The sequence below is a fragment of the Priapulus caudatus genome, unplaced genomic scaffold, assembly GCF_000485595.1.
Source record: "Priapulus caudatus unplaced genomic scaffold, Priapulus_caudatus-5.0.1 Scaffold75, whole genome shotgun sequence".
NCBI classification, from domain to species: Eukaryota; Metazoa; Priapulida; class Priapulimorpha; order Priapulimorphida; family Priapulidae; genus Priapulus; species Priapulus caudatus.
Window position 1 is genome coordinate 549209 of NW_014577136.1, and position 19227 is coordinate 568435.

At 39.4% G+C, this 19227-nt stretch overlaps 2 protein-coding genes across 6 annotated transcripts in view; both read left to right on the forward strand.

The window, feature by feature from the left end:
• The window catches only part of LOC106821497 (sodium bicarbonate cotransporter 3-like), a 66152-nt gene extending 61595 nt beyond the window's left edge, over nt 1-4557 (forward strand). For all 5 annotated transcript variants that reach the window (XM_014826336.1, XM_014826335.1, XM_014826337.1 and 2 more), the window contains 2 exons: nt 1020-1180; nt 1464-4557. In XM_014826336.1, the coding sequence (XP_014681822.1) occupies nt 1020-1180; nt 1464-1545 (243 nt within the window). In that variant the 3' untranslated portion in view covers nt 1546-4557. The remainder of the gene's footprint in view (nt 1-1019; nt 1181-1463) is intronic.
• Nucleotides 4558-10188: 5631 nt separating this feature from the next.
• LOC106821506 (carboxypeptidase B-like) overlaps nt 10189-19227 on the forward strand; it is a 42985-nt gene continuing 33946 nt past the window's right edge. The window contains exon 1 of the mRNA XM_014826353.1: nt 10189-10521. Coding sequence (XP_014681839.1) covers nt 10403-10521 — 119 coding nt within the window. The 5' untranslated portion in view covers nt 10189-10402. The remainder of the gene's footprint in view (nt 10522-19227) is intronic.

Genomic DNA, 19227 nt, shown 5'->3' on the forward strand with positions numbered 1-19227 from the left:
ATCTGGTTGGGGCAGTTGCCCTCTCGCCCACAGGCTACAACTTTCATCACCTCAAAAGAGGAATTTTTTAAACTAGTTGTGCTCATAATCCAGGTAGTACATGTATGCATCAGAACTTCTCCTGATAATAACATGAACCATATTAAAGGTAGCTGAGGGCACTTTGATCATATAGTGATATTACCACACTCAATGGGTGATAATGATCAGTGGCTGATTCAGAGTTTTTGTATGGTATGGTTCACATACTGCACGAGAGGATTTTAAGGATATCACAATAGCTTTATCAAATGTTTTAACAGCCATTATGAACAACTAGACTCAGCTAGTGATTACGCTTATGACAGCGAGTCTGTGCGTGGGCAGGAGTGATTGTATTCTAAGTAGCCTGCATACCACAACATTTGTACGTGAATATTGTAAATCGTGATGTGTCTGTTGTGACGTGGTGGTCACATGCCTTTACACTAATGCCCATCAAACCTTAGGGGCGGAATATTTACCGGTTACCACTCCTTGATCCCGCTGTTGATTTAATATATACCTACTCATGTTTAAGCAATATGATCTCTGTTACTAGGTTTTGGCCTCAGGGGCTCTGAATACGCACATCAGGCAGTGCAATTAAGAGTTTTCAATCCTTTTGCCCAATTACAGGGCCCAGGATATTATTACGATTTTATGCTTGAGTCTGTATGATATGTAGTTTGTAAATATCAAGCAGATATGTTATCACGTGATAAATCATTTAATTAGCCAGTCCTTTATTCACGTTTATTGCTGTTGTTTATACACGTAATTGTTAAAATACATGACTAGTCGTTTGTTTCCAGTACATGTTTACTGCAGAGAGATGCTAGGGTTCAGAAGTCGCTTAGCCAGGTTGTTGTTGTTCGTGAGAATGACAAGGCCTGAATCAGAAAGACAAGGCCTGCAGCAATGATGGCGATATCGCGATGCTGTGAACCAGTTGACAGTAATGGTTATAACGTGTTACATGCTTTCTTCTCATCTTACAGGGGCACAACCTTATCAAGGTGAACGGCCAGACGATTCACGCGAGACCTAGGCGTGGCACATTCGCAGAAGTAGCTTTTGTTGATCAGTTGCACAAATCCGGCACGTGGCTTTCCATAAACGACCAGCACAATGGTCATCACCAGAATGGCGATCCTTCTGCGTGAGTTTCTATCCAGTACTCTCTGTCATGTTATTGATAGAACTTAAAGTCAGAGACAGTTACAGAGACCATTACTTCTACTCGTAAGTAGTAGGAGCCATATGTTCACCATGTACACTAGACAGTGTACGAGGCTGCAGAGCGGCCAGTTAGCCATATAACGTAAAGACTACATTCAGAAACATCATAGTGTCTTTATCTCTCTCTCTCTCAGCAGCAGTCGGGGAGATAGGTTCGTATATCTCTTAGCCTAGCAATAAATAATCCGTAATTAATTGATCAGGAACTCCAGTGACATTCCGCAAGATTCTGCACCTATGAAGAGGCAGGAAGGTGATATTACCGAGACGAACCATCTCCTGTAATAACACCATCAACTGCAGTTCGATCCACTACTTTTGTAGGTAAATATGGTGGAAAGTCTTGATCGTGACGTAAAATAAAATGCAATGTCTGTTGTTACCGCGGTTTGCAATTAAATTTGATCTAAAGCTATTAGTTAAGAGGTGCCGCCACCTGATGATGCATGGAAATTCAAAAAGTGTCTAGATTATGTTCGGAGATCAGTGCGCCAGAGAATCATTATCCCCTATGCTACAAAGTATTCACTGAAAGGGAGAACGAATACTGTGGTGACATTTTTATGGAGCTTATACAATCCATGAAGCTCGTATCAATTTACAATAAAAAAGGTAGTCGGTCTCTTGTTGGGCACATTTTTTATGCTACCAGGTAACAGATTCTAAATGATTTTGCTGTCAGAATATCAACAGAGTTGTTATTGTCCTAATATCAGTCTAATATTAGTATACAAACAACAATGAATTGTGGAAGTCTATTGTACTGTTCTTGCACCCTAGTTTCATGGCAAGATTTTCTTTTTATATGGTGTAAGTGTGCTGCATAACCATGATATTGCTGAAATTGAAGTGGTGAAAACAGCGTTGATAATACAACAACTAATGTCAGTACAGGGCTCAAGGCATATCACTTGCTCAATTTTAAATATGATTAGTATAGTTGTTTGTGGTTAAATAATACAACTATACACATAAATAGCAAGTATAAAAGTAACAATGTTGACTATATATATGATGGGTGATGTGCTTGTGATACTTCCAAGTTTATACTGGAAACTTCTTTAAATTGTGGCTGTGTAAAAATTCTATACAAGTTGACATATCTACCCACGGTGCGTATAATAGTTATAACTTGCGTTTATACTGGCTGTTTATGCTGTTAAATTGCGCAGATGCATTCACATTGCTATATAATAGTGATGTAGTGCCTTGTATATAAATTTGTAACCGTGGGATGATTGAGCTTATATTAGAAATTGTAGTTCCCTCTATGCAATCGTGCTGTGATAAAAATAGAGCAGGCTAACGTGATGGACACAGAATGGTTGACAGTTACACGTTCTGTTCGTAAAACGAGTTTTACGTTAACAGTTTAATGAACGATAATTGCAGATATCAGGTCAACAATATGGTGTTTAACAGGGATACACACACGCACATAATATATAAGTGTGTGCGAGATAGAGGGAGAGAGGTAGAAATCGATAAAGCCAGCTAGTGTATAATTTCTTGTTATGGTGTGATATGAGATGAGTGATGTGATCTTTCTTTAACGCATTTTTTGTTAAGTGGTTTGAGGGCTGGTCTAGTCGTTAAATTATATTGTTTAACTTCCCAAGCTAGTGCCAACACTTGGACAGTTAACCCCTGCCCTAGTCCCTGCCCTAAAATACTGTGTTTCATTGCGAATACCGAACGGTTGTGGTCGGACAATTCTGGAACGGAATGTTTCATGTGAAGTAGACATGTAGTCGCGCACGTGATCGGGTGGAGGTGTATATTGAAGCTTAAGATAACTTTGTGTTCATAACGGTCTCGAGCGAATTGTTACATAACTTGTGCAGTAGAGTCGCTTATTTTGTGTGTTCATCTTGTTTTATTATCTAGATTTTAGTTATAGAATTTATATTTTAGTCGAAAGTGTGTTGTGTAAGTTCATTACAGCTAGTAAGATTATTGATGAAGGATTTGTAAAGAAAAAAAATTCAATGCGTTAATAATCACGCATGTGACATGGTATTTGACATTCGGCGTTTTACATTAGTTGTTGCATTGGATGATGTTATTATAGTTGTTGTTATTTTCCAGTTTTTTTGTCGTAATTTAACACAGGAAGAAAGCTGGGTCGGTGAGGGTAACTGCCGGGCCAACTGGCGTAGGCCTACTTGTGAGCAATATGCTGATGTGTTATAGCAATGTTTCTTCTGCTCCAACATATGCAAAGAGTTTCTAGGCATAATACAGATACAGATACAGTAATACGTAATACAGTAATACGTCATACAACGCTATGACTATGTTACGGGGAAAGCGCTTTATGAAACAATGTTATAGAAGCTGATTGTAATGGAGATGTGTTGTCATTTTCACTATGAGAGATGTAAAAGCGTAATTAAATTTGGGTATTAGTAATAGCACGAATATCCTGCTAATATCAGTGATACTGTACACGTGAAAAATATATTAATGATGTTATAATGAACAGTTACGTTTTAAAGATAATGACATAATTTTATTTTTTTATGTAGTAAGTACTCACCCGGTGCACCAGGTCTGTGGCGTAGTTAACCACACAATTGGCAGCTATCATTGGCACAGTGCAAATTACTGCAGTTTTCTGAACGCAGCAATAAACAGCTTTTATAGAAAATTAAAAAACTTACATCTGTAAGGTTAAGTGCGCTGTAACGAAACCGCGTTATAAGAAGCCGTATCAGATGAGGTATTACTGGATCACTGTAAGGCGTGCACAGTATTCATGCTGAATTGGCTGCCAGTGAATTTTGTTGAGCTTCTCAATTTGTTTATACAGGTTCATACATATACGTCAGTGTGTTGATATCTGCGTCAATGCCACCGTTACAGATATAAAGTTGATTTTTTGCAATATGATAAAAATATAGCCACTATGAATACTGTTTATTCTTACAGGGGACCACCTTATCGTTCCAGTTGTGGCAAATATGTTGTTTGTGCATGCGTGCGTGCGTGCGTGCGTTCGTGCGTGCGTGCGCGCATGTGTGTGTGCGCACATGTTTGTGTGTGCGCGTCTTGCTTGCGTGCAAGCGAGCGCGCGTGTGTATGTTTGTATGGGTGCGTGTGTATTTAAGTACAAAAAATCGTGTTTTTCTGGCAGTTAAATGTATTGGTGATACACATAGTACACTAATAATACGAAAAACGGAAACTGATGTTTTATGTATAACGATTATTACTTACTAAAAAAACATTTGCTAATGAAATACTAGGACAGCGACTTAAACAGCGAATAAAATTTTCATAATCTAAAATAATTTATGGAATTGTTTTCTAGTTTGTTTATTATTTCAATGTGTTGTTCGCTCTAGCCACATCGCTGCTATGCCATGTATGCATTTGCGTTTGCGATCGTATTTCATACCATTACGACTTTTTATTTCTGTAGTAATTAAGTTAATAGATGTGCGTTCATCATAATATGCATTTTTCTTTAAAATATGAATGAATTACGATCAACATTAAACATTAAAGTACAAGAAACGCACTGTACTATCCTCACTTGATCGGCCAGATGCTGCTGCATGTGCTGTTGCTGCTGCCGATGCTACTGCTACTGTTGTTGTTGCTGCTGCTGCTGTCGTGTCTGCTGCTGTTGATACTGCTACTGCTGCTGTTGATACTGCTACTGCTGCTACTACTACTGCTGCTGCCGCCGCAGCCGCTGATGCGGCTACCGCTACTGCTGCTGCTACTACTGCTGCTACGGCTGCTGTTGCTGCTATTACTATTGCTACGACGACGACTACTGCTACTGCTGCTGCTGCCCCGGTTATGTTGACGGGTTGAATTTATTCTAACAGGTTTTTATATTGCACATGTAATATGGTGCTTTTTCAATATAAATAATTTCGTAATGACAATGAAAGCACATGAATCATTTAAGGCATGCATATGCAACAGGATAGTGGGAAACAAGTAAAATTTCCACAGGATCTTCATTAGACTGCCGTTGATATGTCTATACAGCACTTTCGGTTATAAATACTATGCTTCGACAGGAATAATGATGAGTGAGTAGAGACGAGGGATCACATATTTGCGGGTTTATGAAATATACTCATAGTAAATAAAATAGAGCTGAAGTGATAATTTTGTTCTGTTATTAGTTAATTACATTTATTTCGGATATCTTCTTTCTCTGAAAGATATAGACAGCTTCTTCCGTCCGCCTCGCCCCGAACGCGCTAGCTAAGGCCAATAACTACTCGTGTATATAATATGTTTGATTTTTTTACATATACTGGGCCTTCACAAGCAGGAGACTGTCCTTGTACTACAATATAGGGAGATTAAAAAAGATTTGACATTATGATTTAGACATAGACATTGAATTTTATAATTAATAAGGTAGAAAACATCGAGATAATGCATCTTTCACATGGCACACTAACTCGCTATGTGGAATGTGGAATTTTAATAAAAAATAATTTATTCTTGTATACACTGAACATAGACGATACATATAATGATGATGATGAGATAGATACCTTGATTGAATCATATGACACAAGGAAATTCGGGCAGCTTATAACGATTAAAGTAATTTTTTAGCATAAAGTCTTCATATCGAACTACTCGTAAACATGTGCACTGTATTACATATATGTACAATTTCAATAAAATAAAAAATTTTGCGCGAACATATATATATTATATCTAACGCTAAGTTACAAAATAAGGAAAAGATTAGGCACTTTGAAATTGTAGACATATGGATAGATATTTCTCATCTAGCATTACTCGAGAGTACGTGTTCTCTGCTTCAAATTTTTTCAATTATATGATTTTAACATTCTTACAGACTTTAACAACTTCTTTTTGCCTATACCGAGCATGCACAAACAGATAGACATACATATAGTACATTTTAGTGAAATTTGGGTAGATCGAGCACCTTATAATTTTTAAAGTGGGACATTCGATTAAATATATTTAATATCAAACTCAAACTATTCGTGAGTATGATCTCTCGTCAGCTCTACTAATCTCAATATTTCTTTTGAAAAATAGCCCCTACTGGACATATATCTAGCCCTATGCTATAGCACAAGGAAATTCGGAATAATTATCAATTATTAAAATAAGCCATTAGGATATAAATTATAGACATTTTTCGTCTCAAACTATCCGTGAGTATGTGCCCCTCTCTTTAAATTTATAATATAACCAAAATAACATTTATTTCGAAAAGTAATTGTAATGTGCTAACACAGATATGACACGATGCTACAAGAGGGATATTCGGTAACACTGGAGGCCTTATACAGTGCATTGTAATTATTAAAGGGCGCAGTGTGGAATCCGAATGAAACACCGAAATTTCCTCAAGTTGGTCATCGATAGTTCACTAGCAGCCGCTGGGGAAGCTATCCCCCTTGCGAGCGTGCCAACAGACATGCACGCAGCATCATCGCGAGATTGTGAGAGGACAGAAACATTCTGCTGCGACTGCTTTTGCCGTTAGCACAAGGCGGAACAGAAAGTGGGCCTGGAATGTCAAGCAAAATATACTGCGTCATGGCAAGTGGGAAATAGCAAGCGAGGAATGTCAACACATGCTCTTATGTCTGGCAGTCACAAATCCCACTGGCATGTAAACGTCCATTGCACGCATAAAGAAGAAGAGTCCAGGGGAGTTTTATGCGAAGGTATCCGTTGTGGTCGGATGCTGGTAGAAAGAGTGTATGCTCATCATTCAGAGTGGCAATAATTTCAGTGCCCACGCGGCAAACGGTATTCAGACGTACTCGCTTTATCGGGACAGGTCGAGCGGGAATAATGGAATAAGCAATAGTCTAGATCAAGCAGTGAACACATTTCCAATCGCACTTACATAACTAATTCTACCTTATGAAATTGTTTGAACACTACTCGCCCGCCACTACCTACACAGGGTTAGCTCTAGAATGTGAGATCGCAATTGTCTTTTATGAGATAATTGTGTTCAGAATTCGCCGATAAACCAAAAATGTCAGTTGGTTTTAAGTTTAGTTTTGTTGTACAACGGCAGAAAGGATCCCGTTAAACTATAGTCCTGTCTCCTTTTCCTTTATCTGATTAAAATCGCCTTTAAAGACACGCGTTGTTAAAGCGATGCGCTTGTTTATCCGAGGTGCGATTAACCTGGGACCATTGTACTAGCTTAATTGTGACGTGTATTATATGTATTGTCACAAATAAATGACAACTCAGCCTTTGTACATTCACGGAATACTTCGTACGATAAGTAGAGGAAAGTAGTAAAGACGTTAGCTAAACAAGCCGTGAACCTTGTGTGCTATCACAGACTTCTGCGCCGTAATGCAAGTTGTTTATATATCATTCAGAGTCAACCGCATATAAATTGTCTGATATATGTACATCTCTTTTGCGTTGTGTGCCCGCAGGCAGAAAGAAATCATTATTTGCACTCCATATCGGTATCGCTTTACACATTTGGCGCTACAATGAAATTTAACCACTTGTTCTCCATACTCGGTAATCTAAATACAAAACAAGTTTGTCGGCGATTTGTTCTATTGATGTGTTTTATGTGAGAATGTTTTGCCTATGTCTTGTATTAATCTTTGAATATAAACGTGTTCTATTAATATTTTCAATGATGCAGAACTTCTCTTTGTTTCCCTGAAAATGTATAGCTTAAAAGACGATATTGCTGACAGTTTAACAACAAAAACTACATGATAACAGTTTGAGGCAACAGCATTAACAAGCGCTTTAAAATCACAATAGCCGTCATATTAATGGAACACCTTTAAATAGAAACATGTGTAATGTTACTTAACAGAGACGATATGAAAATAGGGTAGTACGTGTACACATAAAGCGCACGCTCAAATTATTTGCACAAATGCTCTCTTTTCATGTAGCAGAATTCAGTGATAACGGAAATGTCCACTAACTGTTATAACACTGCTAATTTAAAAGCCATTAACGTAAAAATCAATATATTGGAATTATTTTATATAATTGTTGAAAGACCACAATCGGTCACACTATACGTAGGGCGGGGGCGTACAGCAAGATGCTCATTCAAAAAGTTTAGAGTGTACCTTCAAAATAAAAACGCAGCGTTTCTGTGATATGCTCTGTTGGAAATAACTAGCTTCAGTTTGGAAAACATCTTTTACGCGTATACAGTTTGTTGCTGCTGGCGATGAGGGCCGACAGTAGCAAGAACTAAGGCAGCTATAGCATAAGCGTTGGCAATCAATGATATTTCCAGCCCACTGGGCGCGCAGTTGAATTTATTAATTTGTTACTACTTTTCATCAAAAGCTCGCTATTAGTTATTCAGTTACGAACCACAAGAGATATCGCAATAATTACACGCGAGTATTGTCGGCTTAGGAACATTGAAACAAAGCCGCCACAAAGTGTGTAATGCGCATGTCTTTGCGCATGCGCGTATGGGAATATTAAGTACTAACAGAGTACGTATATCATATATATATATATATACGATATATACGTTAAATGATATACGTGCTCTTATACGTACGTACTATATTGTAATGTTCAATACCAAAAATACATTCAAACGGTATACAGATTAAAGGAATCCATTAAATCATTTGCCTGTTTAATTGTCAGTGGATATGAAATGAGCTGTTAAAGAAACTAGAAGTATAATTCATGCAGCCAACAGCTATTTGCTAAACTGCAGATTCCACCCTACGTGATCAAATATACAATGAGAAACCTCGTGAATATTTTACACTTGCGTTTTCGCTTTTTTATCGTTGTCTGCGGATTGAGAATCAAGAAATAAAGGTGCCAGTATCGAAAAACGAAACACGGGTATTATGCCCGCATATGCTTAGGAACGTTATATATATATATATATATATATATATATATATATATATTTATTTATTTATTTATTATATATATATATAATTTATATATATATATTATTAATATATATACCTTCTGATAAATATATATCAGTAAAATTAATGCGATTTAAGCTATAGACATTGGAGTGTTGTCATTTAGACGGCTATTGCAGCGATAAACTGGATGAGAGGTGTTACACAACCGAAAGGGCCACTATGTAAATGATAAATTAGTATAATTGGAATGCTGTGAGACTAAGTAATTGACTCATATTATCCAGGTTCCGAATCGAGATCGTGCCAAGGATAAATTTATTGATGTATGCCATTGCACGTACATCCCTTTGCTATTAAACGCAGAAGCTTGGAACAACCTTGGACCAATTCATAATAATTGATTATGGGAGAAAGAACATATACACATGAATAAACCACCACGTACCATAGTTAGCCTTATAGTTTACACCAATCATAGACCATGAACAGGATGCATACTGAACTCATTGCTGTGGTCTTAGGTACCTGCGACGCAACACAGAAAATGCATAAAGACAACATAACATAGTCAATCTGCATAGTTTGACGCAAGTAAATGCTCTAAAGTAAAGATAGAATAGGTAGATACTTGATGCATGGATGGATGCATGGATAGATAGATGGTTGGATTTTTTGGGGTATTTTCTTTTCAACCAAGCGGTCACTAACTGAGTAACGCCACTGATTTTCCCGGGCAACGCCGGATATCCCGCTAGTACTTTATAATCAAGAGCGTATAAAGAAGGCCTTCTTTATACGCTCTTGTTATAATTCAATAACACTGGACGCGTCGTGTATTTAGAAATACCGCAGTAGGCATTCGGTAGCGATGTATTCCAGACATAGAGATTATATCGCACGAAAGAAGCGCCAGCATCATCTCGTTAAAATCCAATCGACACGAGTCCTTGGCGTCCTTCGTTCAGTGCGCATGCGCACAGTGAGACGGAAACAAGTTTCGCGTACATACTTGTAACGTGAAGAGCTGCGGAACTAGTTAGACATCTCACGCCGACTGATGTAGCCGTGTTTACACGAGCACGCACGCGGCGGGCAAATATGAAAGCAATGCCGCAATCATCAGCAGGGCAAAGACTCCTATATACAAGTTAACGCGATTAACGCCAATTTTTGACTACCATTAAGATAATTAATTTGCGGCGAATAGAGGATCGAGTCCGTAATCGGCGATTCCGTGTGTCATGTTGAACTAGAGTGGCATCATCGAAATGTCTTGGTGTGTGATGCTTTTGCTGTGTGCGTGCGTGCTCTGCTGTCACGCGACACCAGTGAAACCAGACGATGAGTCTCAGCAGACGACGAGCCAGGAGCGATTAACTTATATCGGGTGAGTCTTATATAGATTATATTATAAATACCTGATTAATTACCGGCACCGAGTCGCAGTTACTCGTACGTCCGCTCTTCACCGAGGCAAAGGCGTCTTTCACACGCAAGACTGCGCTGTATTGTCCGATGACGTTGTGTAAGTAGACAAAAATCGAACAGTTAGTGAGGCATTTAGTTTATTACATAATCAGATACTAGAGCACTCGGAGAGCACAGACCTCCGCCAACGCAGCTGAATTCTGTCACTGTAAAAAAATGTATGAATTAATTAAATAATTAATTGGATCCGGATGACGACCAAAATGTAATCAATTCTAAGTTACCCGATTTCTGACGTATCCTGAAAATTTAATTAATTAATTAATTAATTAATTAATTAATTGAATCCGGATCACCACCAAAATGTAATCAATTCTAAGTTACCCCATTTGTGACCTATCCTGAAAATGTTATTAATTAATTAATTAATTAATTAATTGGGATCGGATCACACCAAATTATCTCCCATCAATTTAAGTTAGCCCATTTCTGACTTATCCTGAAAATTTCTTATGGGAGGAATCTCTTTCCATAACTTTTTCAGTTAGGCTGTACACAAACAAACCAACGCACAAACCCACAAACCCCCCAACCCCTTGGCGGAGGTAATGATAATGAAATATTTACATGGTTGCTGTTATAATCGAATGTGTGAACTGTGGCAGTCACTACTAGTAGTTATATATAACCTATAAACACACAGGTACAGACACGCGCGCAAACAAACACAACACACACTACACACACACACACATCACACACACACACCACACCACACACACACCACAACACACACACACACAACACACACACAAACACACACACACACACATCACGCAGCACCACACACACACACACACACACATACACACACCAACATACATCCACACACACACACTAACCCACCACGACAGCACACACACAACACACGAGTACAGTACACACACCTTACACACACAACAACAAGACACACACACACACACTCAGCATACGCATGCACAATCGCACGCACGCACGGCCACACCACACCATACAACACACACACTACGCAACTACACAGAACGCTGCGCGCACGCACACCCTACACACACACACACACTACACACACACACACACACACACCACACCACACACCAACACACACAGCACGATACGCACGCGCACGGCACGCACGCACGCGCCATACACTAACATGCACACGCACGCACACACACGCACGCACACACACAAGCTCAGTGCTGGGATCCCAAGATGGATACAAATGCTTTGCGGATGTTTTGCTGATATTGAAAAGGAAGCAGCGGCTCATAGTAATTGCATCCTGTTAAAATGGGGACGTTGCATTAAAGGGTAATGTTCTCACTAGGTTCATGGCCTTTACGTTTTTAATTTGATTTGATTTAAATAACTAACTCGGATAGATATAATATTCGTGTTTAGTTTTCGTGATATGAAACTTATGTATACGGTTTACACATCCCCACACTTCCGGCCCCCCATGTTCTTGAGTGACATGGGTAGAAGAAATCAGAGGATGACAGGATGCAGACCACGAAAATGCCTCCTTTTTTATTTATAAAATAAACATTTGTAATAGTTTTTCCTTTCGAATTTAACGTGCTTTGAAACGTGCATCGAGGTTTAAAGAAGTTATATTTGACCAGGAAACATTTTTGCACTTGTGTCAGTTAAAATGTAAATTCATGCGTAGACATTTTCCTCTGGCACCTACTCTCCGAATTTATTCTGTTGTGGACTTTTATATTAGCATATGAGAGCACAGACTGACAAATTCAGTCAAACGTGCTGTACGAGTTGCTCTACTTTCCACTATTTCAACTCATTTCCACGTTTGAATTAATGTTTTTATCTACACCCGTGATTGCCGCGGATTAAAATAGAGGCATGAACATCTATGAGCGTCTGTCTTTCGTTTGAAACTTAACGTTTTCGCTTCAATCGTGTACCGTTCTTCATCTTCCGTTTATTAGAAGTAATTGGAAGTCAGCTCTATTTTTTAAAGATGTCTTCGTTACCTTCTGGCCCTACATGGCAGATTGACAAAATATGTCATTATTACCTCTGATAATATCCATGTAAATATATAATTTATTGTGCGCCAGTAACTTGAATGAAAGCCTTGTTATCTTTGGGTTAGTCTATTTTTCCGCTACCGGATAGGCACGGTAAACGTGACGTCACTTTTCCGGTTCTTACCGCCGATCTACAGTGGCTGCACTTGAAAGAATGACAAGGCATGTAATATAGCTGAATAACAGCTTAGTTTACTCATGATTATCAATGAGTGTACAACGCGTCCATGGCACGTCGTATAGATACAACCGCGCGCACTCCATGCACGCACGCACGGTATTAGATACACGCCGCCACCCATGCACGTGCACGCAGCGCATGCACGCACACACCCAACCACAGAGAATACCTACATGTGTAAAATAAACCAGAATTTTTTTTGCACAACCATTCCTTCCTCGCGAGTTATTGAGCAGAGATCTATATATATATGAATCAGTATACTCTGTTGACCGTTTACACGATCACTAAATTTATAGCGTTGCACAAGTAGAATGACAGCGCATAGGAGTCATACGTTCTCACTTGATCGAACCACCATGTAAAATTTCAATCGTAGTAACAAGGTTTATGTAGCAGTTGTTCAAGGTGCTGATAATCATATCAAGTCGCCGGCTCTTATCAAGAACGAGAGAGGCTCCTGACTTATCCCCGCGGTCTCCGCGTACTCTTATTAAGTGCATATACGGTTCCGGACGTTTGTCATTGCGTTGACATTCTATGCGGGAATTCGGGAGAGTATGTTTAGCAAGCGCCACCAATATTATATATAGTTATAAATATTACTATAATATATATATATATATATATATATATATAGCAAGCACTGTGCACGTATATAATGGCAGGAGCGTATAATGACAAATATAGGACAAATATATTTGTCATTATACGCTCCTGATAACGGCTATGCACGTGCAAGGGCGGTCTTTCAGCCACGTTACGCGTCGCCTCACGCACGCAAGGACGCACGCGCGCACGCACACCTAAACACGTGCGAGTGCTTGGTTAAATCCCGCGCCCGTAACCTTCGCCTACTTGAAATATTTATAAACGCGTTCCATTAATCAGCTTCTATGATGAAGAAACCTAGTTACACTTTGTGGCATATACCACGTGCATAGCACTGCAAACACGTCGCGTTAATGATTTCTAAAAGATCTAACGCAATACGATGCTGCCCTCGTCTGTGCGTGGGTGGTATTCTACCTTGCTAAAAAGAAGTATTAAAATGCATCAAATATTCATATTAAAAATTAAAAATATGTTGATTTCTTCTATATTAACAAGATATAATATATATATATAAGATATAATATATCATTCTCCTATTCCATATATACATTATGTATTAGCTTAATCAATTTATTATGTAACATGATGCTGCTTTAGGTCATCTGTCACTCGCTTACAAACGAAATTTCACGAGACCCGCTCAACAATGAATCTCGCGTTCACGTCGTTATACTTTCGCATACGTTGAGAACAAATGACATTTCTCATGATGCGAGCTCGACAGCGCTTCGGCGAGCGTCTCCGCATCGCGTGGAAAGTTTATCGGCACTCGTGGCCTTGGCCAAACGCCCTAAAAGCCACGTGCTCTTTTGCCCGCTTCTTCGCATTGGCGGCGTGCCAGCCAGCCGTTCAGCAGGAATTATACCATTTCGTCAGAAGTAGTTAATAGGGAATAATAAATTAACTGGAGCCGCAGAGCGTCTGGGCTCATCTGAGGTCTGTTGCTAGAATGATAAACGTAACATTTAAGTCGTGCGTAGTGACACCTTTGTTAGGCGCAGATATGAAGATACGCAGTTGCGTACACATCATTTCAGCAACCTTCTGCATTCTGCATACCTCCCAAATCCCATTGGTTGATACAAATCGCGTGCCTGAAACTCCTGTTTTATAGTGCATTGTAACCCTAACACTAACCCTAAACCTACTAAAAAAAAAAATTTAATTGTTGTAAAAATTATTTGTTGTTATAAAATTGTTGTAAATAAATCATGTAAATATTTTCCTTAATTGGAAAGAAATAGTTAAATGGATAAAGATAGAAAAATACAGAAAACAGGTAAATAATAAAAAATCTGATGGGATTCGATCCAAGGACCTCTGAGACGTAATGCTGTGTTGTAGCCGTTAGGCTATCGATGAATATTGGGTTTCCAGATTATGGATGTGCCATGACTGTGACATCATTGAGGCAGTTCAGGAATCCATGTTCAACCCTCCTCTTGAGGGTCAAAAGGTTATCAGACACTTACTCTTCGCACGTCAGTGGAAAGCACATTTCATGGTCCTTTCAATAAAGTGATAAAAATGTAGGTCCGAGCTGAAAACAAAAAAGTTTTTCACTCTGTCCGTTAGCCCATTCTCGAAAAATTGTCTGATATCTGACCTTTCCACCACTGCCCTTTGACCTGTGACCTCCAATTTCGGCACAGTTATGGCTTTTCTCTACATGATGCTATACCCGACTATCACGAGCCTAGGTCGAGCCGTTTAGATTTGTGCGCCAATTCTGCATTTCCCTCCCTATACCTTAAGTTAAGGAGGGAATGTTCCCCTTCTTTTACACCTCTTGGACGTTTGACCTTTGACCCCCAGCTTCGACATCCCAACGTTTTTCGGATTACCCCCCTACGTCCCGAATTTCCGAATCCGTACGTCGAGCCGTTTAGAATTTTGTGCCCAAACTGTTGACGGACGCACGCACGCACGGACGGACGCACGCACGGACAATCATGCGATTCTACAAGCTGCATCTGACTATGGGATGCAGAATAGGAATATATAATATAATATAATATAATATATATAATATATTTAATTTATAAATTAAAATAGGAAATATTTCCTAAAATAGGAAATATTTATCTACTTCTGATTTCGTGTATCCGTCGTTCAATGAAACGTCGAAATTTCTCACATTGCCCGGTTTACAGCGTGCTTGCCTTCGTAAGTCGGTTACCAGTTATAACTCTCCCTAGAGGACACCGAGCCACCGCTTATTGCTTAATAGCGCGCCGGGATGGAGTGCGTGGGGTAGCCCCGCTGTGATAGACCACAGGCGTGGAGCCCATCTACGATGGAGACCTCGAATATTCACAGGGTATCATTTCATTCTATCCGTGTGCATCCAGCTGTTCGGACCGCGCAGATTTCCCATAGCGTCGAGTTACAGCAAAGTACTCGCGGTGGTTCGCTCTCTTGACCTCTGACGTATATAGGAAGTGCTCGTGTATATACATGTACTGCATAGGCGGCGAATCAGCGACCCCCCCCCCTTCCTCTCTCTTCTATCTCTCTGCTCTCTCTCTCTTCTCTCTCTCTCTCTGTTTCGCTGTATCTCGCGTTTTCTTGCCCCTCCGCGCTTTCGTCTTCCCCCTAGCTTCTCCCTCCCCCCCTTCTCTCTCGCTCTTCGCGTTCCGCCTCCCGCTCTCTCCTGTGTATATCTGGCTCTCCCACATGCGCCGCTCTCTCTTTTCTTTCCTACCCCTTGCCCTGGCTCCACTTTCACTCTTTCTCTCTCTGATCTCTCTCATCTCTCTCTCTCTCCTCTCTCTTCTCTCTCTCTCTCTCTCTTCTCTCTCTTCGCTCACACTCACTTTCCCCTCGCTCGCTCCCGCCCTCTCTCTCTGCTCTCGCTCTCTCATGATGCGAATCTTTGTATCTCCCCCACTTCCATCTTCCATTCAAAATGGCCTGCTTGGCTGACTCTACTTCAATATATTTGTGGTTAACAATAGCTATATATACGCCTTTTGTTATCTGACACATTTATCTGCCAATTATGTACTAAAGCGCTACCGGGGCCAGTGAAAATGGTGCAGGGTTAGCTATACACTAGGTAAATACACATGAATCGAGCGAGTAACAACGTTAGTCGTTTCAACATCGAACATTTACATCAATGCGGCAAAACCTGCGTTAAAACGCAAGTGCACATTCCTGGTAAAACTTCACCGTAAAATGAGTAAATATTGGCGAGAAGTCCTCGCATTTGACCTATCCGGCTGTAGCCATGTACCGGTAGCTTTTAGCGAATAAGCGTCCGGTAGAGGCGTTCTTAAAATCGCTTACACTAATTAGTGCCGTAAATATATAAAAAATTTAATTAAGTTAAAATAAATAAAATAAGTAATATCGACAAATATGGAGTACATTCGTTAAAAATCTGGCTGATGGTAATAAACTGGCTATGCATGACTGCTGACGTCACAACAATCATCCATGGAGGCGTGGTTATCACACCCGACCAGATAGGTTTCATTACTCGGAATTGCTAAGAAATTTGGAAACAATCACAATAAGATTGAACTAGATTACACGGAGAAGACGCATACTGCACCGCTAGCAGTTATACCCATAAACCTCGCGTACAAACACCTACCAAGGTCTCAAAATTTTATAGCCGTGGCTAAAAGTTTAACTAATCTTCACAAGTGTTTTTGTGTGCAATAAACACAAAATGAGTGTGCGGCAAACATTTAACATACTCCACATACTGATATCAGGAGTGTATAATAATAGATATATAAATAATACGATATATATGAATTATTCTAATATTATTGTATATCTATATTCTATTATATCTGATGCTATATATCTATATTCTATATCTATATAATAGGCTATTATTATAGCACTCATGGTGATTATTATATCGGCCGGTAGTTTTTTTAGTATATGGCGTATACCTAGCTGATTACGGTTGCTGTTGGAGCGGTTCACACACGTAATAACAAATCCCAGGAATTTACACGTGAATCTGCAGCCTGCGGGAGTAAATGCTCATCCACTATCATCGGGGGTATATATAAGATGCAGGCGCGGATTTAGGCCGGTTTTTTGCACCGGTTTCCAGAAAAACCGTTGGTATCTTCGAATTGACCCCTCAAATTCACCAGAAATGCAGCCAAAATACTTAGCCTAATTTTTTACAAAAATTACACGGGGGGCGCATGCCCCGCCGGACCCCCGCTAGCTGTGACTACAACTATGGAAACTGGTCAGCCACAAACCCTGCTGGATCCGTCCTGGAGATGGTAATGTCTGTGTGCTGCATGATCGTCGTGTTTCGAATTTCCAATAACAGCCGGGCTAAGGTTCTCCTCAGCTGTTATGACGACATGTGCATGCATGAATGACGGGCTGTGTGATGTTTGCGTTATCTCTTAGTATCTATAGCGTTACTCTATAGCAAAGCTCACCGAACTTCGCCATTTGCCTCTAATGGCTGGAAGTTCCCGTAAATCCCTGATGCACATCTTGCACAGGCAATTCTATTAAGCAACCAGGCGAACTGATTATATTACGCACTCTGCTGATGTATATATCTTATTATCTATAATTGACTATGTTTGATATATGCATCTTATTGCGGAGAATGGTCGGCTGGCAGAATTAGTGTTGCATGATTACGCACCCAAGTGAATATGATGCCTTTCTTTACCTAATCAAGAGCATGCAAAACAAACAATCTATCCGTCCCGAATTCCCACGCTGTGCTAATTTGATATAGTATTACCAGGGGCAAGACAGGTTTACCAGAACCGGGATGCTATAAAAGGTTGTTTGGTATCAACGTGTTCAGGGGACCTCCCTGAACAACTTCCAGGTGGACAACCTTGAAAATATTGCTGAAAAAAAATGGCGGCTATTTTTCAAAATGGCCACCGTGTGTAACTAATGATGATCAATTTTTAAGATATTGTTTGAATAGAACTTGCTTTCACCATGTGTGTGGTATCATATTAAAGGGAATTAAATTCTCTACAAGATGATACCACATTTAATGGGCTTAGTGATGATTTTAATGACAATTTTGGGCAAAAAATGTGATTTTTTACCATTTTTTTTCCAAAATGTGAATTGCACCAAAATTCATTTTCTCCATATTTCAAACGTCCTTTTGAGTAATGAATTGGAACTTTTCAGAAAACTGCCCATATGTATGGTTAATATTGTCGCAAAAGCTCAAGTTTATTGCTTTTCTAACAATAAAGTTATATTACTCCAAATTTAACATTTTGATATTAACTAAAAACAGCATTTTGTACATTATAGTGGGGATTACAGCGTGTCATGAAAATAGCTCCCGTAGGATTTTTGTGCTCAAATTCATTTTTTTGCTTTATCGAGTTGATTTAGGGTCAAACTATCAGAAAATGGCGGGGTTCAAATTTAATTTAGTTTTAATTTTAGTTTAATTTAATTTTATATAGTAATGTTCCTTTAATCCAAATATGTAAGCTGAGCATGAAAAAGAACAACACAAATAATAAACGTTTACTGTCATTTTAATTGTGAACAGAATAATGGGACAGAATGACAAATATACCTTGGACACTAATACATCGAACATAAAATTACCTGTCACTGTGGTTAGTTAATTGTCACTGTCCAAGTCACTGCTTTCACTGCTTTCAAATATTGCAGTGTACTGAACACGGCTGCACTTGGTTGCTGATCCCTGGCAGCGACATCCAATGTAACATGCAACAGCCTTCTTCGCACAGGAACAGTTTCTGTTGCAAGCCCTCTGGTGCAGCACACGCGATTG